At 65.1% G+C, this 22894-nt stretch overlaps 1 protein-coding gene across 1 annotated transcript in view; it reads left to right on the top strand.

Annotated features, from left to right (window-relative positions):
• Window positions 1–22894, top strand: part of PLXNA2 (plexin A2) — a gene marked incomplete at its 5' end in the record, with an annotated part of 66674 nt that overhangs the window by 30004 nt on the left and 13776 nt on the right. Inside the window, 10 exons of the mRNA XM_084245516.1 lie at window positions 5388–5488; window positions 6443–6566; window positions 7329–7482; window positions 8042–8138; window positions 9317–9431; window positions 11304–11504; window positions 12195–12291; window positions 13180–13370; window positions 19155–19306; window positions 21980–22097. Coding sequence (XP_084101642.1) covers window positions 5388–5488; window positions 6443–6566; window positions 7329–7482; window positions 8042–8138; window positions 9317–9431; window positions 11304–11504; window positions 12195–12291; window positions 13180–13370; window positions 19155–19306; window positions 21980–22097 — 1350 coding nt within the window. The remainder of the gene's footprint in view (window positions 1–5387; window positions 5489–6442; window positions 6567–7328; window positions 7483–8041; window positions 8139–9316; window positions 9432–11303; window positions 11505–12194; window positions 12292–13179; window positions 13371–19154; window positions 19307–21979; window positions 22098–22894) is intronic.

Here is a 22894-nt window from a genome sequence, read left to right as displayed (position 1 = left end):
TGCCGAGCCCTCATGTGGTACCAGGTGAGGCCCCCCCCCCCCCCCCCCCCGCCTCAGGGGTCCCGCAGAAGGCCCTCCCCACCTGGGAACCTCCCTGGTTCTTCCTGTGTTTACTTAAGGAGCTTAAAATAAACCCTGATGGTAGGCAGGTGTGATTAGTTTCTCAGCAGGTGTTTACAGACCTACTTCATGTCGGAAACTAAAATTGGAGGATGCTGGGCTAGCACCAATGAAGAAATAAAAAGCAGGGCCAGGAGTAACCTAAAAAGACAGGCAGTTTACGAAGTGGCTTTTGCTCTGCTGATGAGCAGAGCGTGAGAGAGGCTTCTGAGGTCAATCCAGGAGGGCTGCTTGGAGGAGGGCCCCAGCAGGGTTCAGCTGCCTCATCAGGAGTTTGGGGCCAAGGGGAGCTGAGATGCAGACTTGGGGTGGGCCTGTGACAGACGGGGAGGGGCAGGTCTCACTGCTAAGGTGTCCAGCATCGGGCAAGCCTCAGGCTGTCCAGGTGGTATCTGTGGGTCCCTTCACTCCAGGCCCCTGGGGCCCGAAAGTAGGGGTGCACCTGGTCATCCCCAGCCACCCCGTGGAGGAGGCATAGACAGTGACCTCTCACACACACACATCCACTCCTAGCTGGCAGGGGCTGAGCGACAAGGCCTTGGGGAGTGGGGGAGCAGGAAGCGGGCTGGAAATAACCAGCATAGACCCTTACCCAAGCCAGGCGCCTGGGCCTACCAGGTCTCACAAGCTCCTAGGCTGCACCCACTTGTCCTGGGATGTGGCATGGGGTGAGGTGGGAGTGAGCTCTTCGCATGCTGGGGAGGGCCCGTGGCCACGTGGTTGGGATGGTGAGTAGCCAGAGGCACAAACTGGCATGGGCCTGGGGCCTGGCTGTAAGCTGGCCAGCTGGCCATCCCTCCTGCCTCAGGTGGGCGCCCCAGAGGCAGTCTGGGAGCCCACAATGTGCCATGGCGGGGTCCACACGCCCCAAGCCTGCACCCGCTGGAGGGCTGAGGCCAGTGGGGGCCTGGGCACACCACCCTCCCCGGAAGACCAGCAAGTGCCACCTGGGGGGGCCCCAGGCATCCGGCTTGGGTGAGGGTCTGTGTGTGTTACTCCAGCCCTTTCCCGCTCCCTGTTCCACTTCTGAGGACATTAGGGTTGTCATGGAGATCAGGGTCAGCACCCTGCTATGCAGACCCTTCCAGAACCCAGACTGGAGGCCACAGCACCCCCCACACCGGCCCTTGGCACCATGTTTGGAGTCTGCTCGCCTCCCAGCCCCATGCTGTGCCCCAGGGACGTCATCTTCCCAGGCCCTGCTACCCCTCAATCCAGGAGCCCGCCACCCTGTGCTCTTGGGCCCTGCGCCCTCCCCCAGAGAGGCTGGCGGCCTGCTTGAGGGCCCTGCGTGGGGTGGGGGGACTGCCCGGGGTGGGTGCCTACGCAGGGCTGCCCCAAGCAGTCCCCTCCAGCCTGGGGCCCAGCCCACAGGCAGCTGGCTCAGGCAGTGTCCTCAGCAAGCAGGTGATCTGCCAGGGCCTGGGGAGGGTGGGCCTGCGGCCCTGCTGCCCGGGGGTGGGGAGGGCTGGTGTGGAGGCCCAGCGGCACAAAACAAGGAGGGGCCAGGCCAGTTGTGCCTCAGCTGCTGCGCTCCACCCAGCCGGGACCAGCTGTGTACCCCATCCCACCAGGGTCTGCGTCTCTCCTGTGCCAGGAGGCGGCACGTTTGGGGACAGGTGCTCCATCTGGGGCATCAGGTTCCAGGAGTTGGGGATGAAATGCTGGGTCCCGGCCCCTTCCCCCCCGGTCACTGATGGCCTCTCAAAGCTCCTGAGCCCACCCCCGGCTTCACTGCGCGGGCGGGCGAGATCTCATGCCCGTGTCCAGGCGGCTTCACCCCTGCCGTGTCCTTAGCAAGCCAGCGCTCGGAGGGCAGAGGCGGGTGCAGCTGCCCAAGGCAGGAGCCCACTGCCCCAGCAGGCCCGGCCCCAGCTGGGGGTGCAGTCTGGTTCCTTGCCCATTCACACAGGGCCCAGCCTGGAGCTCTTCTCTTGAGGAACCTGGTGGGGCCCGCCCCAGGGCCTGTGTCTTAAGGCTGGGCCCACCCTACACAGCCCACTCCCTGGCATGCCGTGTTCCAGACCACCAGAGCAGGCCAGACCCCACGGCCAGTGTCCATGTACTCCATCCCTCCTGTGCCAACCTCGCTGGGTGGCCGCCCCTGTGCAGAGGGGAGCAGGGCAGGCCCCTCACATCTGTACCCACATGCCAGGAGGCCCCAGACACAACCACAGAGCCAAGAACACAGCATGAGTCACCTTTAATTAAGAGCGTTTCTTAAGCAAATGACTTAATAGGACAGTTCTATTCATTAGAGGTGTAATTACCAGACGCTAGAGCAAGCGGAGAAGAATGTGAGCGTGCCAGCCCTCGGAGCGCGGGGGCAGTGCTGCCGGGTTCTCATGGCTGTGGTTACGGCCACCCTTAGCCCCCAGCCGTGTGCAGGACAACGACCACATAAGTGCAGGAGCGCAACAAGCGCGTCTGGCCGCGCTGAGTCAGCCCACGGAGCCGACCGACGAGGACACACCCAGGAGAGAGCCGGTGGCAGCGGACCTGGAGGAGCAGGGCCAGCAGCAGGCCCCTGATCCCTGCCGCCCCCACCAGTGTCCTGGCCACACCCAGCTGATGCCCCGCCCACCCCTGGCTGATGTGACGCCCCGCCCCACCAGTGCCCCGCCCATACCCCAGCCGATGCCCCGCCCCTGGCTGATGCTCCGCCCACCCCTGGCTTAGGGTTGGGTCACCAGAGGCCTCCACCAGCTCCAAGCTACCCCTCTCGTCAGAAAGGATGCCTTCCCCTACTCCTGGGCCTTCCAGAGCCCCAAGGCCGAGTTGTAGCCCTTTTCTCCCAGCCCAGGCATGGTCTGTGGTCTGTGGTCCGTGGTCTGTGGTCTGGGACTGTCAGATTTGGGGTAGGAAGCAGCCTGCAGTGGCTCTGCTCCAGGCCGCCCTGGGGTGCCACATCCCCTCAGCTTGCAGGAAGTGTCCAGGTCCTGGGGCCCCCCCTATGCCCCAGCCCCCACGGGAGCCCTCTATTCTGGGCATGTCCGGAGTGTGTGGCACTGTCTCCCCAGCTGGGACTGTCCCGGGTTGCAGGGGACCCCAAGACCCTCTCGGGGTTTGTGCCGGTGGCCCCCCACCCCAGGCGATTTTCCTGAGGCAGCTCTGCCCTTGGTGTTCTTTGTCCGGACCCTCTCCATGAGCAGACATGTCCTTGCCAGGGTCCCGGCCCCTCCTGGCCCGGGCTCCACCCGCAGCAGCTGTCCCGCGTCCCTGCTGGTGGAGTGGCATAGCTGCCTCTTTGGCATGTCAGGAGAGCTGTCTACGGTGCACTGAGCCTGACACCACGGCACCCTGCGGCAGGCGGAGTGGATGCCAGCTCAGCATCCATGCGGCAGGTCCCTGTCTCAGGCCGCAGGCCGCTCTCGGCTCCAACATTCTTCCTGCCCTTCAGGCCTCTCCAGGCCCGCCTCACGCTTGGTGCTGGTCTGTTAGCAGCTCAAAGCTGACCGCTGTGTTTTAACACTGCCCCTAAAGGGCCGGCTGCGGCCTGTCTGTGGGCCACGGGGTGGACGTGGCTCGTGAACATGCAGGCACATGAGACGGCAAAGGGGCTTGGGCCCCAGGCTGGGCCCCTCCAGCTTTGCTGGCCCTGCCTCTGGCCCCTGCATGGCTGTTAGATCCCAGACAGACTCATTCAAGTGTACTCCCCCACCCCATAAGTTTCCTGTTTCACTTCGCTCTTCAACTTCATGCGTTAAAAAAAATTCCCACCAGGAGGGCCCAGGAAACAGGACAGATAACTGTGCTGTTGGCCCGTGTGTGGAGGAGAACAGGGCCCCCACTATCTTAGGCACTTGGCGTGAAAGTGGGCTTTGTGGCCAGGGACACAGCCCCCATTCAGCGCCTCTGCCCAGCTGCTGAGAGCGGGCTGTGTTTTGACAGACGGGCCGAGCGCAATGCGTACAGTTGTTCTAACTTCCAGCCAGATGCAGACATCACTCAGAGGCCTGGCGCAGAGGGCGGGCCAGGCTGGGCCAGGCTGGCAGGCGACCCAGGCCCTGAGAGTTGAGCTGCACACCTGAGTGAGGTGTTTCCGCAGGAAACCAGCCTTGCCTGGGCTGGGGCTGCCCCGGCCGCATCATCCGGGTGCCCGTGGCTGGACAGCCGGGTCTCCAGGAGGTGGGAGGTGCTGTGGGGTGGGGTCCCAAATGTCCCACTCTGCGGCTGCACACATCTCAGAGGGGATGGACGGGGCTGCCAGCCTGCCCCTCAGCACAGGCAGCTTGTCTCAGACTCAGGCCCAACCCCATCCTTTGGCTGGAGCGGCATCCTTTGCCTGGCCGTGACCTCCTGACCAGCCCGAACCTCCCCCCCAGGGAGGATCCCCAGCAGGGTCCTGGGCCATGACCCCTTCCAGACCCTGCACGTGGGGCAGCCCCCTGTCCCTGCCCAGGACCCCACCCTCCATGGAAAGTGCTGGTTTTCAAGCAGAGTCGCAGGGCTCCCGTGGCCCTTCCTACTGGCCATACTGTTGTCACAAGAGGGAGGCCGGGGGTGAAGCTCAGGGCCTGGCATTGCATCTGGCAAGGGTGAAGGGACCAAGACCTCCAGCCTCTCCTCACCATACTTCAGCCCCTCCTCTGCAACCTTCCACTGCCAGTGCCCCCACAGGCAGCACAGGCAGTGCCCACTGTGCCCCAAGAAGGCCAGCATGGCCAGCCACGGCTCACAGATGAGCCCTGCGGGGCCGGATCTGCCCTACCGCTGTTGCTCTGATCTGGGGGCAGACGTCCATGCCTGGGGGGCAGGTCAGGTGCACCAGTCTCCCCACAGCACAGGCCAAGAGGTCCTCTGTCCCCACAAAGGGCCCTGTCCTCACTCAGTCCACATGTTCAGCAGGGGGCGGGTGGCCTCTATGCCCCACAGCTGTCCCTGTCAGCCCGGCAGCCTCCTGCCCAGCCGGCCACAAGACCAGAATCTGCCGACCCTTGCCCCAGCTGGCCTGCTGTCCGAGTGTGGTGGCCACGCGCGGTCATGGACATAAACATCAGCAGGTGTGGTAGATGCAGGTGGGGCCTCCAGCATGAGGCACGGGCCGACTGGAGCTGTGCCGGGAGTACTGGCCACTCTGCTGGGTGCTGGTGGGCACTGCCCTCACTGGCACCTGGGCCCCCGCTCCGTGCTCGGCGCCTGTGAGCACAGCAGGCTCTCGGGTACCCCCTGACCACTGCTGCCTCTCGCCTGCACCCTGGCAGTGCATTCTGGCTGGGCCTGCTGACTGCCACCGCAGTAACACACTCTCCCTGCTCTCCCCCCAGGTCACCCGGGTGCCTGTGGAGGCATGCGAGCAGTACAGCACCTGTGGAGAGTGCCTGAGCTCGGGGGACCCGCACTGCGGCTGGTGTGCCCTGCATAGCATGTAAGTCCACTGCCTGGGCCAAACCTGGTGGCCAGCAGGGGCCAGGCAGAGCCCTGCCTCATCCTCCTCTCCAGCCTGCAGGACCACATGGCCCCTGGGGGCTCATGCAGAGTCAGAGGCCTCGGGCATCCGTGCCATCACTACAGGCGCCCCACACCAGGCTGCGTGGGGAGCGCAGTCCATTCAGCCACGCAGACACAGCCCAGCAGTCACTGCCTCCGGCCCTGCCCCACACCAGGCCAGGTCTGCCTGGTGCGCCATGTGCACAGAAAGGCAAAGTCACGCTGACGTTAGCTCGAAGCTGCAGGCAGAGGAGGGTGAAGCCCCAGGTGTGCTGGGCCCTGGCGGGCCACAGGAAGCCTGGGGGTGTGCCCGTCCGTGTCTGGGGGCCCACTGTGGCCCTCTGCCCAGCACTCACCTGGGTGCTGTGAGATGGGGCCCGGCAAGATGGGGCCGGGGCAAAACGGCCATGGTGAGATGGGGCTGGGGCGAGATGGGGGGGCCCCATGGATAAGACAGGTCCTGCTCCAAGGGCCGCAGCCAGGCCTGCTCTGTGTCTCAGTCCCACAGAGGATGGTGGTGACCATCATCACAGTGTTGCTGAATGGTCACGTGGCCGTCGCCAGGGACTGGCCACTCATCCTTACACTAGCCCTGCCAAGTAAAGGCTGGGGAAACCAAGGCAGAGAGCGATGCAGTTGTTGCCTGGCAAAGTCGTGGCAGCAGGTCGGGGGACGTGGACAGGCGTGCCCCATGGTGCTGTCTCCCATGCCGGCCTCGGCACCTGGACCTGAATGGCACTGACACCACAGCCAGTCCCTGAGCTGGGCGCTGCCCTCTTCCGCCAGGCACCTGCTGAGAGCTGGCCCTGCAGGGTCACACTGCAGCTTCCCAGCAGTGGCACCCAGGCCCAACTACCATTTCTCATGGCCCAACTACCATTTCTCTGCACAGGTGCTCCCGCAGGGACAGGTGTCCGCGGGCCTGGGAGCCCCACCGCTTCGCCGCCAGCATTGGCCAGTGTGTGGGCCTGCGGGTGCAGCCCAGCAGCGTGTCTGTGTCCGAGCACAGCCGGCTGGTGAGTGCCCCCCACCGCCCACCTGCCGGGGCAGCCAGGGACCAGCCACCCACCTGCACAGGGCACTTTTAGGACAGTGCTGCGGGTGGTCCCACCGTCGCCCTGCAGCCTGAGTCGCGTGGCTGTGAGCCCTTTGGTGCAGGGGCTGCCTTGGGGCCCCTGGTGCAACACGTGCACATGCAGGGCCCGGCTATGGCTCCCAGCGTGGAGGTCCCGGTGCCTCCGCTGGGCACCCTCCCCACCGCCGGGCAGGCGTGCTCCACACCAGACTGACCATGCTGTGCTGCGGAGCTGGTGGACTGTTCCTGGGACTGTGGTGGTTCTGGGGTGGGGCCAGGAAGTGCCCCCAGCAGGACAGGCTGACACACGCAGGCCAGGGCAGGCACCCTTCCTCCCCTGCTCTGACCCCAGCACCCCTGGCCTCGGCCCTGCTCTTGCAGCCTCCTTAGCAGGAGGTGGGTGCAGGGGAGCCCGGGCCCTGCCGCTGGGCCCTGCAGCACACCCCCAGGAGATGGGCTGGGTCCTGTGGCTTGTGCTGCTGGTGACCCTCCAGTGGGCACTCACTCCGAGGACTGAAGTGGGTCCCCGTGCTCCCTCTGTGCCCCTATGTGCCTCCTCTGTGCTCCCGCCCATCACCTCCTGCTGCTGGTGGGGCAGAAAGGTGCAGGGCAGGACAGGAGAATCCCTGGCCGCAGGCAGTGCTGGCTTGGCCGCGTCCTTCCAGGGGTCCTGCACCCACCTACTGAGCCTCTCTGCCCGCAGCTCAGCCTGGTGGTAAGCGATGCTCCCGACCTCTCTGCCGGCATCGCTTGTGCCTTCGGGAACCTGACAGAGGTGGAGGGACAGGTGTCCGGGAGCCAGGTCGTCTGTGTCTCGCCGGGGCCCAAGGAGGTCCCCGTCATCCCTCTGGACCGAGGTGAGAAGCGCCTGCTCGGGCTGCCCACCAGGCTACAGGCCGGGGACACAGCGGCACCCCGGCAGAGCTTGCTGTGTGAGCTGAAAACCAATGACCAGCCTGGAAGTGGTCAGGAACCAGGAGGCTCATGGGCACGGATAGTGTCCACCATGTCCCCCAGAAGGCAAGCACCATGCCAAACTTGCAGGGCCTCCCCAGGCCTGGCCTGCCTAGCTCTGCCCCAGCCTTGGGACTGAACACTGACTGGTGGGTGCTCTGGGCATCGGCTAGGGCTTCCTCCTAATTGGGTGGCAGGCAGCCGGCCTGGACAGGGCTGGGGGGCAGTGACGCAGGGCCAGAGGAGCTCTGGGGGGAGAGATGATTCAGGCAGGCCTCACCTACCCTCTCATGAGGTGATGCAGGCAGGCTCCATCCCCTCTGTGCTGAGATGATACAGGTAGGCTCAGCCACCCCCTCTGTGCTGAGGTGATACAGGCAGGCTCAGCCACCCTCTGTGCCTGATAGCCTCCAGGTGGCTCATGACCTACCCCAGTTGTCACTCTCTTTGTTCCTTTTCCAGACTGGTTTGGGCTCGAGCTGCAGCTGAGGTCCAAGGAGACAGGGAAGATATTCGTGAGCACGGAGTTCAAGTTCTACAACTGCAGTGCCCACCAACTGTGAGCTGGAGGGCTGGGTGGGCAGGGCTGGACGCAGGCATCCCTCTACCCTGGCAGCAGAGGGCACAGCTGTCTGAGCACCCCCTACAGGCCAGGCTTGGCATGTACCTTCAGTGTGTTTTAGCACTTTCCATTTCATCGGTGGTTTTAGCCTCAATGGCACTCACACCACAGCCTCTGACTTCATTCATGCTCCTGACCCCCACTACGCTGAACCACACTTCTCAAGTGAAACAGTGAGGAGGATTCTGAATTGAAAGCAGGGACTGGGAGCTGTGTACAGGAGCCCCGGAGGGCCCAGCCCCACAGGGAGCAGGGCAGGGCTGAGCCACCCACCGGTGGTGCTTTCTGACCTCTAGAGCAGGGGTGGGGCCCCACACCCAGGAGCTGTGCATGGCCTGCGAGAGGAAGGCTGGGCCTCTGGGACAGCACTGCAGGCCAGTATGGCCCAGAGGCTGCCCGGCCTCCAGCCAGGGCCCCGACTCCAGGCTTGGGGCGGGACACAGGGCAGCAACGTGGGCTTCCAAGCTTTGAGCTCACTGGGCCTGGCTGAGGGCAGGGCTGGTGGTCAGCTGGGGAGGGGTCTGCTGCTGGTGGGACTGGTGGTCAGCTGGGGTGGGGGTCTGCTGTGGGCGGGGCTGGCAGTCAGCTCGGGAGAGTCCTGGGACCTTCGGCCCCTCTGAGGCTGCAGAGGAGGTAGCCGTTGCCAGCCCACAGAGCAGAGCCCGGGCTGGAGAGAGGGCAGAGAAGCTGCTGAGTGCTCTTTATGTTCCAAAACCAGCACCAGGCATCCTGAGCCCTCTCTGAGCACACAAATGTGGTTTCAGGCCTTAAAGTAACAGGTGATTCGGCTCTTGCAAATAACGCTCAACTTCGCGCTATCCTCCCCTAGCCCAGTTCCCACGCTCTCGTCTGACATAGCTGGGGGGACAGCAAACTCTCCATGCTGGCAGGCAGGGGCACCCTGCCAAAGGCCAGGGGAGCTGCCTAGCACCTGGAGGGGTTGACACCGGGGGGCCCCTGGCTTTCTCCCCGGGAGGGGTCCCTACCCATGTGCCTAGCCCCCGTTGCCCCCAGCACAGACATTCCTGGTCCCCCGGGCCCATGTGCTGGATGCCTGCCTGGGAGCCCTGGAGTGGGGCCAGCTGAGGCCGGGCCTGACCGCTGGGTCCTTGCAGGTGCCTGTCCTGCGTGAATAGTGCTTTCCGCTGCCACTGGTGCAAGTACCGCAACCTGTGCACGCATGACCCCTCCACCTGCTCCTTCCAGGAGGGCCGCATCAACACCTCTGAGGTAGGCCGGCCCCTGCTCCATTCCCCCTGCTCCTGGCCTCCTCTCCTGGGAGCCAGCCTGCGCTTGCTGCTATAAAGCCTGAACAGGCGGCGGTGCTGCGGCCAGAGCACTGTGTGTCTAGGCACCGTGTCCAGGCTCCAGAGCCCAGGACACTGGGGGCCTGAACTACAGCCTGGGGGCTGCACCTTGACTGCTGGGGACACGTCCACTCAGCCGTCCTTCTGTCCCCCTCTCCTAGCCTCAGCTCTGACTGCTATGGAGCTGGCGGGTGGCCTGAGGACAGTGGGAGTGGAGCACCACCACCAGGGTTCCCGCCCCAAGCCCCTACTGTCCACAGCCAGAGCTTGCATGCCGGCCTTCTTTCCACTGCTCCCCACTGTCCCCCAGTGGGGGGCGTCCCGTGGCCAGTGTTCCATGCCCAGTGTGGCCAGCTGGCAGGTCTGGACCGCATACGGCCTGGTGTGTTCCTGCACACAGGTGTGCCTGCGTTCCCTCAAGGTCACACAGAGGGTCTGGAGGTGGCAGCAGGGGCTCACAGACCACCGGACAGCAGCGCCGCCCCTCCTGGCCAGGGCCCGGGTCTGGACGCAGGCAAAGGGGTAGTGAGCGTGGCTGACAGCCTGGGGCGGGGCTGCGAGCGCTGCTGCCTGGGGCTGCTGCAGGGTGTTAGCTGACGGCGCTGGTGCCGCAGGAGCACGACCCCGGCTCTGGGCAGATGGGCGGCGGCAGACCTGGGTGTGTGCAGTGCCAAGTGGACCAAGCATGCCAGGTAAAGCTGAAAAATGAGAATTTTAACTTAAAAGAATGTTGAAAATCTTAAAAGAGAGTGGGCATAAAGGCACCCGACGCAGACCCTGCCGGGGACTTGCCTCCCCTGGAGTGGGGACCTCAGTTGGGGGGCCTCAGCCAGGGTGTCACCTTAGCCCAAGGGGGGCCTCAGTGGAGGGGCTGCTGCTGATGGAGGCCCCACACCAGGGGCCTCACACCTGGGCCTTCCCGCCCCCAGGGGTCTGCCAGAGCCCTGCTGGCCCAGGGGCCGCTCATGCCTAGACAGGAGGGTGTGCACCGAGTGTGCCTGCACGTGCCTGGGCGAGTCGGGCCTTAGGGGAGGCTGCCGCAAGACATGGGCCCTGGGACCCATGGTACCTCCTAGACAGCTCCCCACAGGAAGTGTCCCTGGGCTCACTTTGTAGAAAGCCTTGGCATCCTTCGGAGACAGGACCTGGCAATTTAGTGGTCATGGGACCCTAGAAACACCGGTCATTCCTGCCTGCCCAGCTGACGGGAATAAAGAAGCAATAGCTGTCCCTTCACCCTTCCACAGAGGCCAGGGTCCACTTCATGTGGGCAGAGGGGGCACTGGGGGGAAGTTGGGGTACAGCGTCGGTAGCAGCGAGGGGCACCGCTGCCCATAGCCTCTCCGTCCCGCAGGCGCCCACCACTCCCACCCCAACTCCCGCCCCTGGACGGGCTCTCAAGCTGTTTTCCCCAGTCCAGGTGGCCTGATGAGGAACAGGTTGGCCGCAGAGCAGTTTTAAGGGCGAGTACTGCGAGGGTTGGTGGTCGCCAGGCAGGCTGCCGGGCAGGAACATGGATGGCCGCTGGACGGGGCATCTGGGCAGGGGGACTGGAGCCGCTGAACAGGACCACATGAAGCCCTGGAGTTCCAGGCGGGGAGCCTCGGAGCCCCTTTGTCCTGTGTCTCCGTCTCAGGGGCCAATGCTCAGCTGCCCGGCAGGGCTGGGAGATGCACTCCAAGCTCTAAGGGCATGTCTGGGTGTGGGCCACCCCTGGGCTGGGGCAGCAGCCAGACGGAGGGCCGCTTGGAGGCAATGGTGCCAGAACCAGCCTCATACTACCCTGCTGCCCCAGGACTGCCCCCAGCTGGTTCCCACGGCCGAGATCCTGATCCCGGTCGGCGAGGTCAAGCCCATCACCCTGAAGGCCCGGAACCTGCCGCAGCCGCAGTCCGGCCAGCGAGGCTACGAGTGCGTCCTCAGCATCCAGGGCGCTGTCCACCGCGTGCCCGCCCTGCGCTTCAACAGCTCCAGTGTGCAGTGCCAGAACAGCTCGGTGAGGGGCATGGCCGCCCCCGCCCACCCGTCACCCCCACCCGGCCCACGGCCTGCACCCCTCACTGTGCCTGGCCCCCGCCTACCTGGCCCCCCAGTCCCCTACCCCTCCTGGCCCCTGGCCTGCACCCCTCCACACCTGCCCAGCCCCCACCCATGCCCCCCATGCCCACTCCACCTTGGCATAGGGCATGTGGGAGCCCCAGAACCCCTGCCAGCAGGCCCAGGGGATGGAGGGATAGGGGCACTGGGCCCAAGACTGAGCTCAGGAGCCCCCTTGGCCTCGGGAGGCTGCAGTGAGCCCTACCCCACCCCAGGGGTGCTGACGGGGGCAGAGAAGGAATTGGCTGGCAAGGGGTGGGGTGCGGGGGCAGGAATTGTGCATCTGGAGCATCGAGGGTCAACCCTCCCAGCTCAGTGATAACCCCAGGCCAGGTGTCCTTTGCGCTCTCTGTGGGAGCCAGCAGGGATGGGGGCGCATGATGAGAGCCAGCTCTTATCAGGCAGCTATCCGGGGCCGGTAACAGCCCCAGGACAGGAGGGATGGCAGGGGAGAGCCGGGCTGGGCCACCCCTCAGGATGAGGAGGGCGGAGGGGCTATGTCCAGCTGAGAGAGCTGGGCCTCTGGGTCCACTGGGAGGGGAGTCTGCCCCTGGCCGTGCCCGGCCTCAGTGCCTGCCTCCTCCCACAGTACCAGTATGATGGGGTGGACACCAGCAACCTGGCCGTGGACTTCGCTGTGGTCTGGAATGGCAACTTCATCATTGACAACCCGCAAGGCCTGCAAGGTGAGGCGCGTGGTGGGTGTGGGCGGGGCATGGGCGGAGTGCAAGGCGGGCGTGGCCAGGGCCCGGGCGGGGACTGCTGACCCAGCGGGCACTGGTCAGGGCGCCAAGAGTCCTGGCTGTCCGAAGCTGGCTTATGCTCCCACAGGCCTGTGGGGTCCCAGTACCAGTGTCCCCACCTGACCCCTGACAGTAGTGGGGCGGGGAGAGGCCCCTGAAGGTTTGCAGAGCTGCCCGAGGCCCTGGCCTGGGAGCCAGCTGACCCTCTGGGGCACGTGGCCTGCTGCCTGCACCCCAGGCCTGCAGCCTGCCCCAGCTCTGGGCCTGGCCCCCCAAGCTCCCAAGGCCCCTTCCCACATGTTTCGTTTTGGCCTGGAGTGAGGGCTGAGCCCTGACCTGGCGATGGAACCCCACATGAGCACAGGTTGTGGCAGAGATCAGAGCCAGGGGATGAGCAGGACCAGCGAGCAGGCCTGCTGCAGACGGCCACCCGCCTGCCCGGCCCTCCACCCACATCCCAGCTTGCACTCGCCCCTGCCCGCACCCTCACCCCAGCCCCTGCCCGCACACCCACACCCGCCTCTGCAGGGCGCTGGGTGGGCAGGAGCCAGGCGGAGAGGTGGGGGTCACCTCTTCCACGCCCAATTGGAAGCAGTGGAGCCATGATTAAAGCCCTGTCCACTGGGTCCAGAGCCGGGACTCTTCCCAAGCTGTTTTGCCCTTAGCCCCTCCTGGGGCCAGCTCTGTCCGCTCCCTGCAGTGACAGCCTTGGTCTTGTGAGGGCTGGCCTGATCCAAGCTCTGCCATCATGGGCCCGGTGGGGCAGCTCCCGGCGTGCCTGGGAGTTGGGGGGGCCGTGCGGACCCCTGAGTCCCGCACCTCTCCCTGCAGTCCACCTGTATAAGTGCGCTGCCCAGCGGGAGAGCTGCGGCCTCTGCCTCAAGGCCGACCGCAAGTTCCAGTGTGGCTGGTGTGGTGGGGAGCGCAGGTGCACCCTGCGACCGCATTGCCCTGGACCCTCGGGGCCCTGGCTCGACTGGTCCAGCCGCGACGTCAAGTGTTCCCACCCCCAGATCACAGAGGTAAGCTGGGGGGCCCAGGGCAGGTGGGGGTGTGTGGAGCACCCTGGAATAGCACCATCTTCTATGGGATGCAGCCCGGTGGAGGGATGGGGCCAGGCATGGGGACAAGGCCAGTTGGAGCATCCTAGGGGCAGAGCCAGGTCGCCATGGGGCATCCCCGGAGCAGGACGAGGGTTGGCTCCATGTGAGTGGACACTTCTGGGTGGCTGAGTGTTCCTGGCAGGTCTGGGGCCCAGGGGCTGCGATGACCCTGGCTGCAAAGCGGGGAGAGGGGTGACCGCGCTGCCCTCAGGGCGCCTCTGCCCTTGTGGTCACAGGAAGAAGCATAAGAGCATGTCTGCTGAAGCACAGGCCACTGAGCACGATGGGCAGCCAGGGGACAGCTGCAGGCACTGACGCTGGGGCCCCGAGGCCACTCAGCGCCGGTCACGCCTGCTGCCCTGTCACCAACGGCCTCTAGGGCCTGGGCAGTTGCGGGGATGTGGTGTAAAGCTGCCCCCCACACCTTCCCTCTGGCTTTGGCCGTCCCTGGCTGGGTAACTTAGGGAGTGTCCTGAGCCCACAGGAGGAGACCCTGGAGGTGGCCCAAGGGGAGGCGGGTGCCCTCAGTGGGAGAGTGGCCAACCTTCCAGACAGCAGACCCGGCGGAGTCCCGCAGGGACAGGCCCACACCCACTCATGCGCAGCAGCCACACCGGGTTTGCACTCAGACGACCACCTGCTACCCTGGAACCCGGGGCCCTGCTGCAACCAGCGGGCAGAGGACTGGGGGGCGGATGAGCCTGCTGCGCACAGGGCAGGGCAGCATGGACAGCGCCAAGCTGGCTGTGGGGCCGCCGGGTGGGCTGTGGGGTGCTAGGCAGGCAGTGGGGTGCCGAGTGGGCTGTGGGGTGTGGGGGTGCCAGGTGAGCGGTGGGAGCACTGGGTGGGCAGTGGGGATGCTGGGCGGGCTTTGAGGCATGGGGGTGCTGGGTGGACAGTGGGGCATGAGGGCCGACACTGCCCCGAAGTCGGGCCACCCCTCCCGCAAGCCCGGCTGTGCCCCACGCCCGGCGCCTAGGCAGGAGGCTGCGACCTGCCCGCCGGTGCTGGTCCTACTGCTCCATCAGTCCTGCCTGGAACCTTCTCTGGCTTTCTTGCCACAGCTCTGCTGCTGTGGACAGGTGCTGAAACCAGTCTCCATCTGTGCCTGCTCAGGTAGCCTGGCCCCTACCCTGCCGGCCCCACCCAGGGGCTTGGGCTGGCTGCCGGCTGGCCAGCCTGGGCCCATGGCTGCTGGTGTGGGACCCAGCTTCATGGTGCATCTGCACCCCTGAGGTGTTGGGGAAAATCAGGGGGGTCCACTGTCACTGCTTTTCCGGAGAGGCTTGGGGTGAAAGTGGGTTCAGGGGGGCAACTCTGTGCCAGTCCAGGTGGCCGAGGTCCAGCGGGACAGGCGAGGGGGCTGCGGGTCCTCCTGCAGAAGTGGGGTGTCCTGCAGACTGTGGGGCCTGCCCCTGCTCCCCTCCCATCTCCGCAACATCCTTTCCAGTCTTTTAAACTTTTTATTGCTGAATTAATTGCAGACTTAGAAAAAGGTACAAAAATAGTACAAAGAACTTTCATATCCCCTTCACCCAGGTCCTCCAAAATTAGCTTCTTACACAACGTAGCACTGTTATGAAACCAGGCGTCACGTGGCCCTGGCAGTGACTGAGCCCTTCGCCACCAGTGATGCCCGTCCAGGTGGACACGGCGTGGTGGACCCACCCTGGTCCGGCCCCGCGGTCCCGGCTGGGCTGTGCTGGGCAGGTCATGGGTCTCAGTGGCCCCAGCAGTTCTTCTTGCCGTGGCCAGTTGGGCAGCAGTGCCGTGGCCACAGCCGGTGCGTGTCGGGGGCCAGGCCGGGGCAGCTGAGCTGGGAAGTGGACCCTGAGGAGCCCAGACTGTCCCTGAAGAATAACTGAGAACCTCGGCTGTCGTTGACCAGACAGAGATGCAGCAGGCAGGGAGGGGACGGTGTCTTTGCACTCCGGCCCCCTTCATCATGGGGCTCCCCCTGACCGGCGCCACCCCTCAGGGTGAGGGGCCCCACGGACCGACAGCCACCCTGGCCTCCACACCCTAGGCGGCTCACAATGGCTCTGGCCGAGCTGACTGTGTCGGGTGCCCCCGTGGGGCGCCAAGGCGCGTATGCACAGTGTCCCGCTGGTGCTGGGTGGAGCCGGTGAGGGCTAGGCCTCCTGCTATGTGCCTGCATTTCTGCCGGCCCCATGAGGCGTCACTGGAGGTGCTCGATGGCCACGCAGCTGGGCTCCACCTCCCCGCCAGCCTGAGAGCCAGATCAGCCACCCCACGGGCGAGGACAGGGGAGTGGTGCCCTTGGTGGCCCGCAGGAGACCCTGTGTGTGCACAAGGCCGCCTTCCCCAGCTCTGTCCGCCCTGTCACCTCCACTCGTCCTCACCTGCCGCCAGTTGCGGGCCCGAGTCTTCACGATCAGGGGAAGGAACCCGCTGATCGACCGCAGCTATCAGAGGGGAGCAGGAGGGGTGCAGGGGTGCAGACGGTGTGGGGGCGGCCCGTGGGCCCAGAGCCTCCCTGCTGCTTTCACTGGACCAGCAGAGACCTCCCTCCATGTCCTTGAGCCGCCAGTGCTGGGAAGCTGCCCAGGACAAACCCGTGCTCGTCGGGCGGCCAAGCTGACCCACAGGAAAGACCGCTGGACCCTGCCCAGGGCCAGGGCCTAGGCCCCAACCTATGGGCAGAGGATTCGGCCAGCCTTGGGGGGGGAAGGTTGGTGTGTGCCCTGCGCCCGCTGGTTTGTTTACAGCCTCGTTAGCGGGACGTCAATGCACAAGTGACCAGGTCAGGAGGGAGAGCAGCGTGTTGTGTTGCACCTGGAGCTGGACAGATGCTGCTGTGGAGAGCCCTGCCCCTGCCTTGTCCCTGCCCCTGCCCACCAGGGCCACCGCTGCCACTGCCGCCCACCCGTGCAAGCTGCTACATGCCTGCACATGCACACACCTACACACACACATACCCACATGGGGACATGCACACATGTGCACACACACATAAATGTGCATGCACCTGCACCTGCACACATGCCCACCAGCGCACACGCCTACATGTGGACAGACCCACACACTGCACACACCTGCACGTGCACACTGCACATGCCCGCACACACATGCCTGCACAGGGATACACCTGCACACATGCACAACCCGTACATGCATGTACACACACTTGCACACACATACCTGTGCACACCCATGCACACATGCCTGCACATGGACACCCACACACCCACACATGCTTGTACACACCCACAGATGCCTGCGCACACACCTGCACACACCTGCACGCACGGATGCATCCACACCCCCGTGTGCACACACAGGCATGCATATGCACATGCATGTGCACTCCCAGTGCATAGGCTCACTTGTGTTCACAAGCTCACGCAGAAGGGAAGGGACGCTGCCCATCCTGGGCTCTGGGCCCCTGACCAGCGTGGGCGCAGGCAGCAGAACTGCAGGCAGGACTTGGCTTTGCCCGTGGCGTGGGAGGTGGGGCAGTTGCCATCTCCTCAAAGTGCTTCTGCCTGGCGGGTCCCGCTGGGGGCTGCTGGGGAGACCTCAGGTCCTTCCCGTAGAAGGTGTGACCCTCAGGGCTACCAGCAGACCCAGGCTATCTGGTGGCTCTTAGGACCCCTTTCCCGGCTGTGAGCCTCTGGGGTGCTGATAGCTGGTCAGAGAGGCCCACCCACCTCCCTGAAAGCCAGCCCCAGGTGGCCCTGCCTGGGTCTGGGAGCGGGGCCACCCAAAGGACTGAGGACTGGCCGCCCTCCTGGGCAAGGCTCTGCGTGGAGATAGCGCAGGCGGGAGGCTCGCTACTGGCCCACATGGCCCAATGGGGTTAGCCTGGCCACTGTCCCCTACGGTGGCTCAGCGGGCAATGCCAGCGGGAGGGCTGGCTGCAGCACATGCCCCAGTATCTCCCTGCAGCCCGCGGGGCCTGAGTGGCGGGCATGGTCCCTGTGACCGTAACGGCCAGGCAGCTGGGGCCTCTACGCCCCATGACATCTGGGGCCCCCTTCACTCCGAGATGGTGAGAGGTTTTCCTCCTTAGAATGGCAGGTGGCACCAAGAGCGCTCCCTGGCCTGCCGGCCTCTGGAGCAACCCCTTGAGCCCACAGCAGCGGCAGAGGGGCAGGAATCTGCGACTCACAGCGATAGGAACCTGCAGGCTCCGTCCCCGCGCCCCCCCCCCCACTTACCGGCCCCCGCTACCTGCAAGACAAAGTATTTTTAGGCTTTCCAGAAAGATTTCATTTCACAGTTTTTCTGAAAGGTTGTAATTAACTGTAGTGAGTGCGAGAATGTGGCTTTAAAAATAAAAGGGGGGAAGAGAGCGAGCCAGGGCCCGAGGCACCAGAGCCCTGAGGTCCTATAGTAGGCGGCTGGGGGCACCCAGGCCCTGCTTCTGCTCAACCAGGATCCCAGAGCCCGGAGGTTACCGGGGGCTTGGGGGGGCACAGGGGAGTGGTCATCTCAGAACCCCGGACCAGGACAGCTGGGCCAGCCACTCCCTCCTCTCTGGCCCGCAGCCTCCCCTGAGTACATAAGCCCCTCAGCTGCCCACCTAGATTAGTTCCATGAATGTTGTTAATTTTTATTCATTGAGGGACATTTCACTCCCAGAAAAGGGAATCAACCCCAGCCAGGTGACCGGGGTGAAGTGAGCCAGCTGAGCAGACCCGGGAGGGGAGAGGAGGGGGGCAGGAAAATGGGAGAGTGGAGAGGGCCCCCAGGCCCGCAGCAGAGGGTAGGAAGCCAAGAGCTTGGGGAGGCCTGGCTGGGCCGCCCACTCCCTGAGCCGGGACCCGTCCCCATCTATCCTTACCCACAGTTTGGGGGGACTCCTGACCCGTAACGAGGACAGGTGGGGTCTCCAGATCAGCAGTCCTGCAGGCCTGTGTGGAGTGCTGGGGTCTCGGCAGGGCGGCTCCACTCCCCACCTCTCCATTCTTGTGGCCGAGAGCAGGCATGTGCCCTTCCTTTCAGGGGCCGCGCTGTGCTGCACCTGAGGGACGGCCGTGGGCCCTGAGCCCACCCACTCCAAGAGGTGGCCTAAGCTCTACCTTCCCTGCCCGTGTCCAGCCCCGGGTGGCACTTCCATGCCCTAGGCTGGGTTGGAGTATCCTGGGGCCTGACTCGGCCTTTCCTAGCCTCCGCACCCTGCGTAAAGAAATTAAAAGATAAAAGGTCTTTGCTGACCAGAGCCTGCGAGTACACAGCTGTGTCTGCCTGGCTCAGCAGACCTGCGGGCAGTTTTGCAGAACAAGGCCAAGAACAGGGCCGGCCCCTTTCATCCCGCAGCAACCTAATCACAACCCCTGGCCAGGGCCCTGGCCCCCACCCTCAGTCTGCACCCCATTCCCTGCCCTGGGGGCCCAGTCCAGGCTCCTCTAAGTCCAGATTCCCAAGTTGTCCTGATTTCCCCGCCCACCTGCTCACGCCTCTGCCGTCCGCCCTTCGTGTGGTGGCCCCATGAGAACAGGGCTGAGCCCAGCCGTGGGGCTGTCCCATCTCAGGGTCTGGGGTGGTTGGGGAGGCTGCGTGGGCCTGGGCCCTGTGTCTGCTCGGCCCAGTGCCGGCCATGCTGCACACACAGGTGTCCAGTGTGGCCAGACAGGGGGCAGGCTGTGGGGAGAGCTGGCCATGTAGATGCCCGCTGGGGCCGCATGCTCGCACACAACCTGGGGTGTGAGCTGGATGCTGACTCTCTCTCTCCCTCAGATTCTAACAGTGTCGGGGCCGCCAGAAGGAGGGACGCGCGTGACCATCCGCGGTGTGAACCTCGGCCTGGCCTTCGCCGAGATTGCCCAGCATGTGCAGGTGGCCGGGGTGCCCTGCACACCCCTGCCCGGGGACTATGTCGTGGCCGAGCGGTGAGTCGCCACCCCAGGCCTGCAGCCCAGCCCACGCTGGTCTCCGCCTGCCGCGGCCGGCCCCTCCCCTCATCCCGCGGTGTGCACACTGCTGCGGGCAGCGATTTGTTTGGCTCCTGGGACTCTGATGGCAGCTTAATCCAGCAGGGCCTCTACCGGCACAAATCTATTTATCTCACCGAGGGAGACATCGCTGCAAGTTAGAGGCAGGCGCGGAGCGTGGGCTGCAGGCGGGCTTGTGACATATGTTCCAATTTGGGGTGTTCATCTGGCTGCCATGGAGCTGCCAGTGGGCAGGAGGACGGGGACTGGAGAGGAGCCAGTAGCCAGCCCCCTTCCTCGTCCTGAGCTTGGCGACCTCCACTGAGGACAGCTGGGCCAGGCTGGCCGCAGGCTCCGGCCCCTCTGCCCGCAAGCGGCTGCCCTTTGTGCCCCTCGCACTTTCTATCCACCCGTGACCTCGTCTCTGATCATAAGACCCAGTCGACACTGGCCGCTGTCTCTGTGGCAACTGCCGGTGGGGCTGGACAGGCTCAGATGCCAAGGGCTGACCCAGCTCTCAGGGTAGAGGAACCAGAATCAGCCCTGGGGAGGTGGGCAGGCCCTAGCACCAGAGATCCCATGTCCCCAGCGTGTGCTGGGTGGCTGGCCAGAGGGACAGCCCTGGGCCAAAGGCAGGTGGAGGAGGTGGCACTGGCCCAGCCTCAGGCCCCAGGTCCTGACTGCCTCGGCAGGGAGTCCCGAGGACCAGCCTGGCTCCCAGAAGAGGAGGAGCTAGACGCTGCAGGGAGGGGTCACCTGCAGTTCTCACAGCCCCACGGCCAAGTTGGGGGGCCATTTGGGAGATGGACAGTGGAAATAGCGTGAGGCCCTTGGAGTCTAGTGTAGACGCTTGTCCCAGGCTACGGGGAGCAATGGGCTGGGGAGACCAGACTCGAGGCTGGGAAAGGAGCGAGGGTATCCCCAGGACAGCATGGCACCCCAGACACGCCCTGGCCCCCACGAGCCAGGCGCATGTCCCTGAGTCAGTGACCTCAGTGACCACAGGGCCTCTACCTCGCCCCAAGCTCAGGTGCCACCTCGCGGGACCCCCACACCATGGCTGCGGCTCGCCGCCCTCCCCACCATCCACCTTGGTCCAGGTGGTGGTGAGGCCCTCTGGACACGGGCTCTGCGTGGGCATCCAGTGTCCCACACATCTGCACCACTGACCTCGGCCATGCCAGGCACAACGTGCTGGACAGCAGGCTGGAGCGTGGACAGTGCGGGCTGGTGTGGCTCTGTTCTCAGATACCGCCTGGGGGTAGATGGGGTTGGGAGCACATCACAGTCTCTCAGAGTCTTGGGGCCAAAGTGCAGAACGCAGCCTGGGAGCTTTTTGGGTCACCAGCGTGTCCAGAAGCCCTCTGACCAGGCCAAGCTGAGCCATGGACATCAGAGCTGCACCACCTCATGCAGCAGGGGATGTGGCTGGCCATAGCCTCCTGGGCACTGTGGGGAGAAGGGGGAGCCCAGAGACAGACCCAGAAGTCACCCTGCATGAACTGCCCTGGGCCCCGGGGCCCCGTCCTCTTCCCCAGGTTGCTGCCAAGCCCCTGCTCAGGCCCCATCCCAGGACATGGAGTGCTCCCCTGCCCCAGAGGAGCAAGGGGACACTGGCCGCGGAGAGGTGACAGCACCCAACTGTCTCTGCAGCCGTCCCCCCACAAGCCCAGCCTCGGTCCTGACTTGGTGCCCGTGGGGGGTGCCTCAGTGCCCGTGGGGGGCGGGTCTGGGGTCTATCCTGGCGGCCCAGGGCCGCCTCCTGCTGAGCATAGTGGCCTCTGCTCCCTGTCCCTGAGTGCCAGGAGAGCCCCAGAGTCTGGAGGACTCGCTGCCAGGGATGCCTGGGATGGGGTTGTCCGCAGGGAGGCCAACCCGACCTCAGATGCCCGCTCGCGAGCTCCAGGGGCATCACTGTGTCTCCCCCAGATTGCGATTAACTCGCGTGCCCATGGAGCAGAGGATGCAGGCTCCGTGGGCGTGGGAACCCCTGGGCCCTCACTGCAGCCCCTGCGCCACAAGTAGATCCCACGGCTGGGGTGCTTGTCGGATCCGCCACTTGGAGGCGTTGGCTGTGGAGCTGCCCGGGAAGCCAGAGGGCCAGTGGGGTTTTCTCAAGGCCTGATGACAGGAGCAGGTCTGTGCCTGCCCCTGCCTGCCTGGGGTCCGGGCTGCCTGCTGGGGAGGGCAGCGCCCCTGCCCACCCAGCCTCTTTTGCCTCTGGAGGCTCTGTGGCAGGTGGCCCCAGCTGGGCATCCATTCTCACTGTGGGGTGCGGGTCCCTCCCCTGCAGGGCTTGCTGAGAGGCATCCGGCCTCCGTCGTGGGTCCCGTGACCCCATCGGAGTCCAGGAGTACACATTCCCTGCCCCCTTTTCTTGTGCCCTCTTTAAACTCCTGGAATGAGCACGGAACCCCAAGGTCCCAGCCAGGGTGCTGCCACCACCTGTCCTCGGCCCCGGACCCCTAGCCGGCACCTGCCCAGGCGGCCCTGCACTGGGCTCCAGCCAGGGGCAGGGGCTTGTCCACTCTGGGGGAGTGGCTGAAGCCAGGCAGGGACAGCCCCTTTCACTGTCACCCCATGAGGGCCCCCCCCCACCACCTCTGCTCAGGCCCCTGCTTTGCACACTAGGATCGTCTGCGAGATGAGCCATGCCCCGGGGGGCACCAGCGCAGGGCCTGTGCACCTGTGTGTCGGCGAGTGCAAGCCCGAGTTCACAGCCAGGTCCCACCAGCAGTTCTCCTTTGTGGTGAGTGGTGGCCGGGCAAGCCCCGCTGTGGGGGTTGACAGGCAGAGCCGGCAGCAGCCCCACGGGAGAGGAGGCCCCATGTGCCTAGGGGACATGCAGTCATGTTTCCCCAGGGACGTGGTGGGGGTGGCTCACTCTGCAGTGGCCCTGGCCTGTGGTCCAACTGCCCCCGCTGCCCTGCCTCCTGCAGGTGGAAGCTGCCAGTGGCCGTGGGCGCTGGGGAGTAGGAGGCTGAGGCCCCCAGGCCCAGTGCACGCAGCCGCCCTGGAGGGCCAGAGGCAGGGCCTCCGAGGTGGGGCCTTCCGAGGCAGGATGGGGCTTGCACATCAGCCAGGGTCCTGGCAGGGGATGCGGCCCAGCCTCAGGCCTCAGGGGGCTGCCTGCCACGGGGAGGGCCTGTTCATAATGACAGACAGCAGCCTTCCGGAGGCCCATCTGGAGGGAACGCCGGATTCAGTCCTATCGATTTTGTGTCAAAAAAAATCAGTGCAGCCTGTATGGAGAGGTGTTTTCAAATTGCTCTCAATTTGTAAACTAATTGATAGATTAGTCAGTGTCGCCATGGCCCTCCCACCAGCTGAGACACCAGACTCCCTGGGGAGGCCGTGAATTCCACTCAAACATGCCCTCCCGGCCACCTCCTGTCCACTGGGCAGCCACCTGTGGGGCTCAGTTCCAGGGCAGACAAGCCTGGCAGCAAGGGGCGGGGTGTCCTGGGGCGGGGTCTATAGTCTTATGGAGGGGATAGTGGTAGGTGTGACAGGCCGGGGTGGGGGTGTCAGGGATGGGGGATGGAG

This window comes from Talpa europaea (assembly GCF_964194135.1).
Source record: "Talpa europaea genome assembly, chromosome: 10".
Classification (NCBI taxonomy): domain Eukaryota; kingdom Metazoa; phylum Chordata; class Mammalia; order Eulipotyphla; family Talpidae; genus Talpa; species Talpa europaea.
This window is presented reverse-complemented; position numbering and strand designations above follow the sequence as displayed.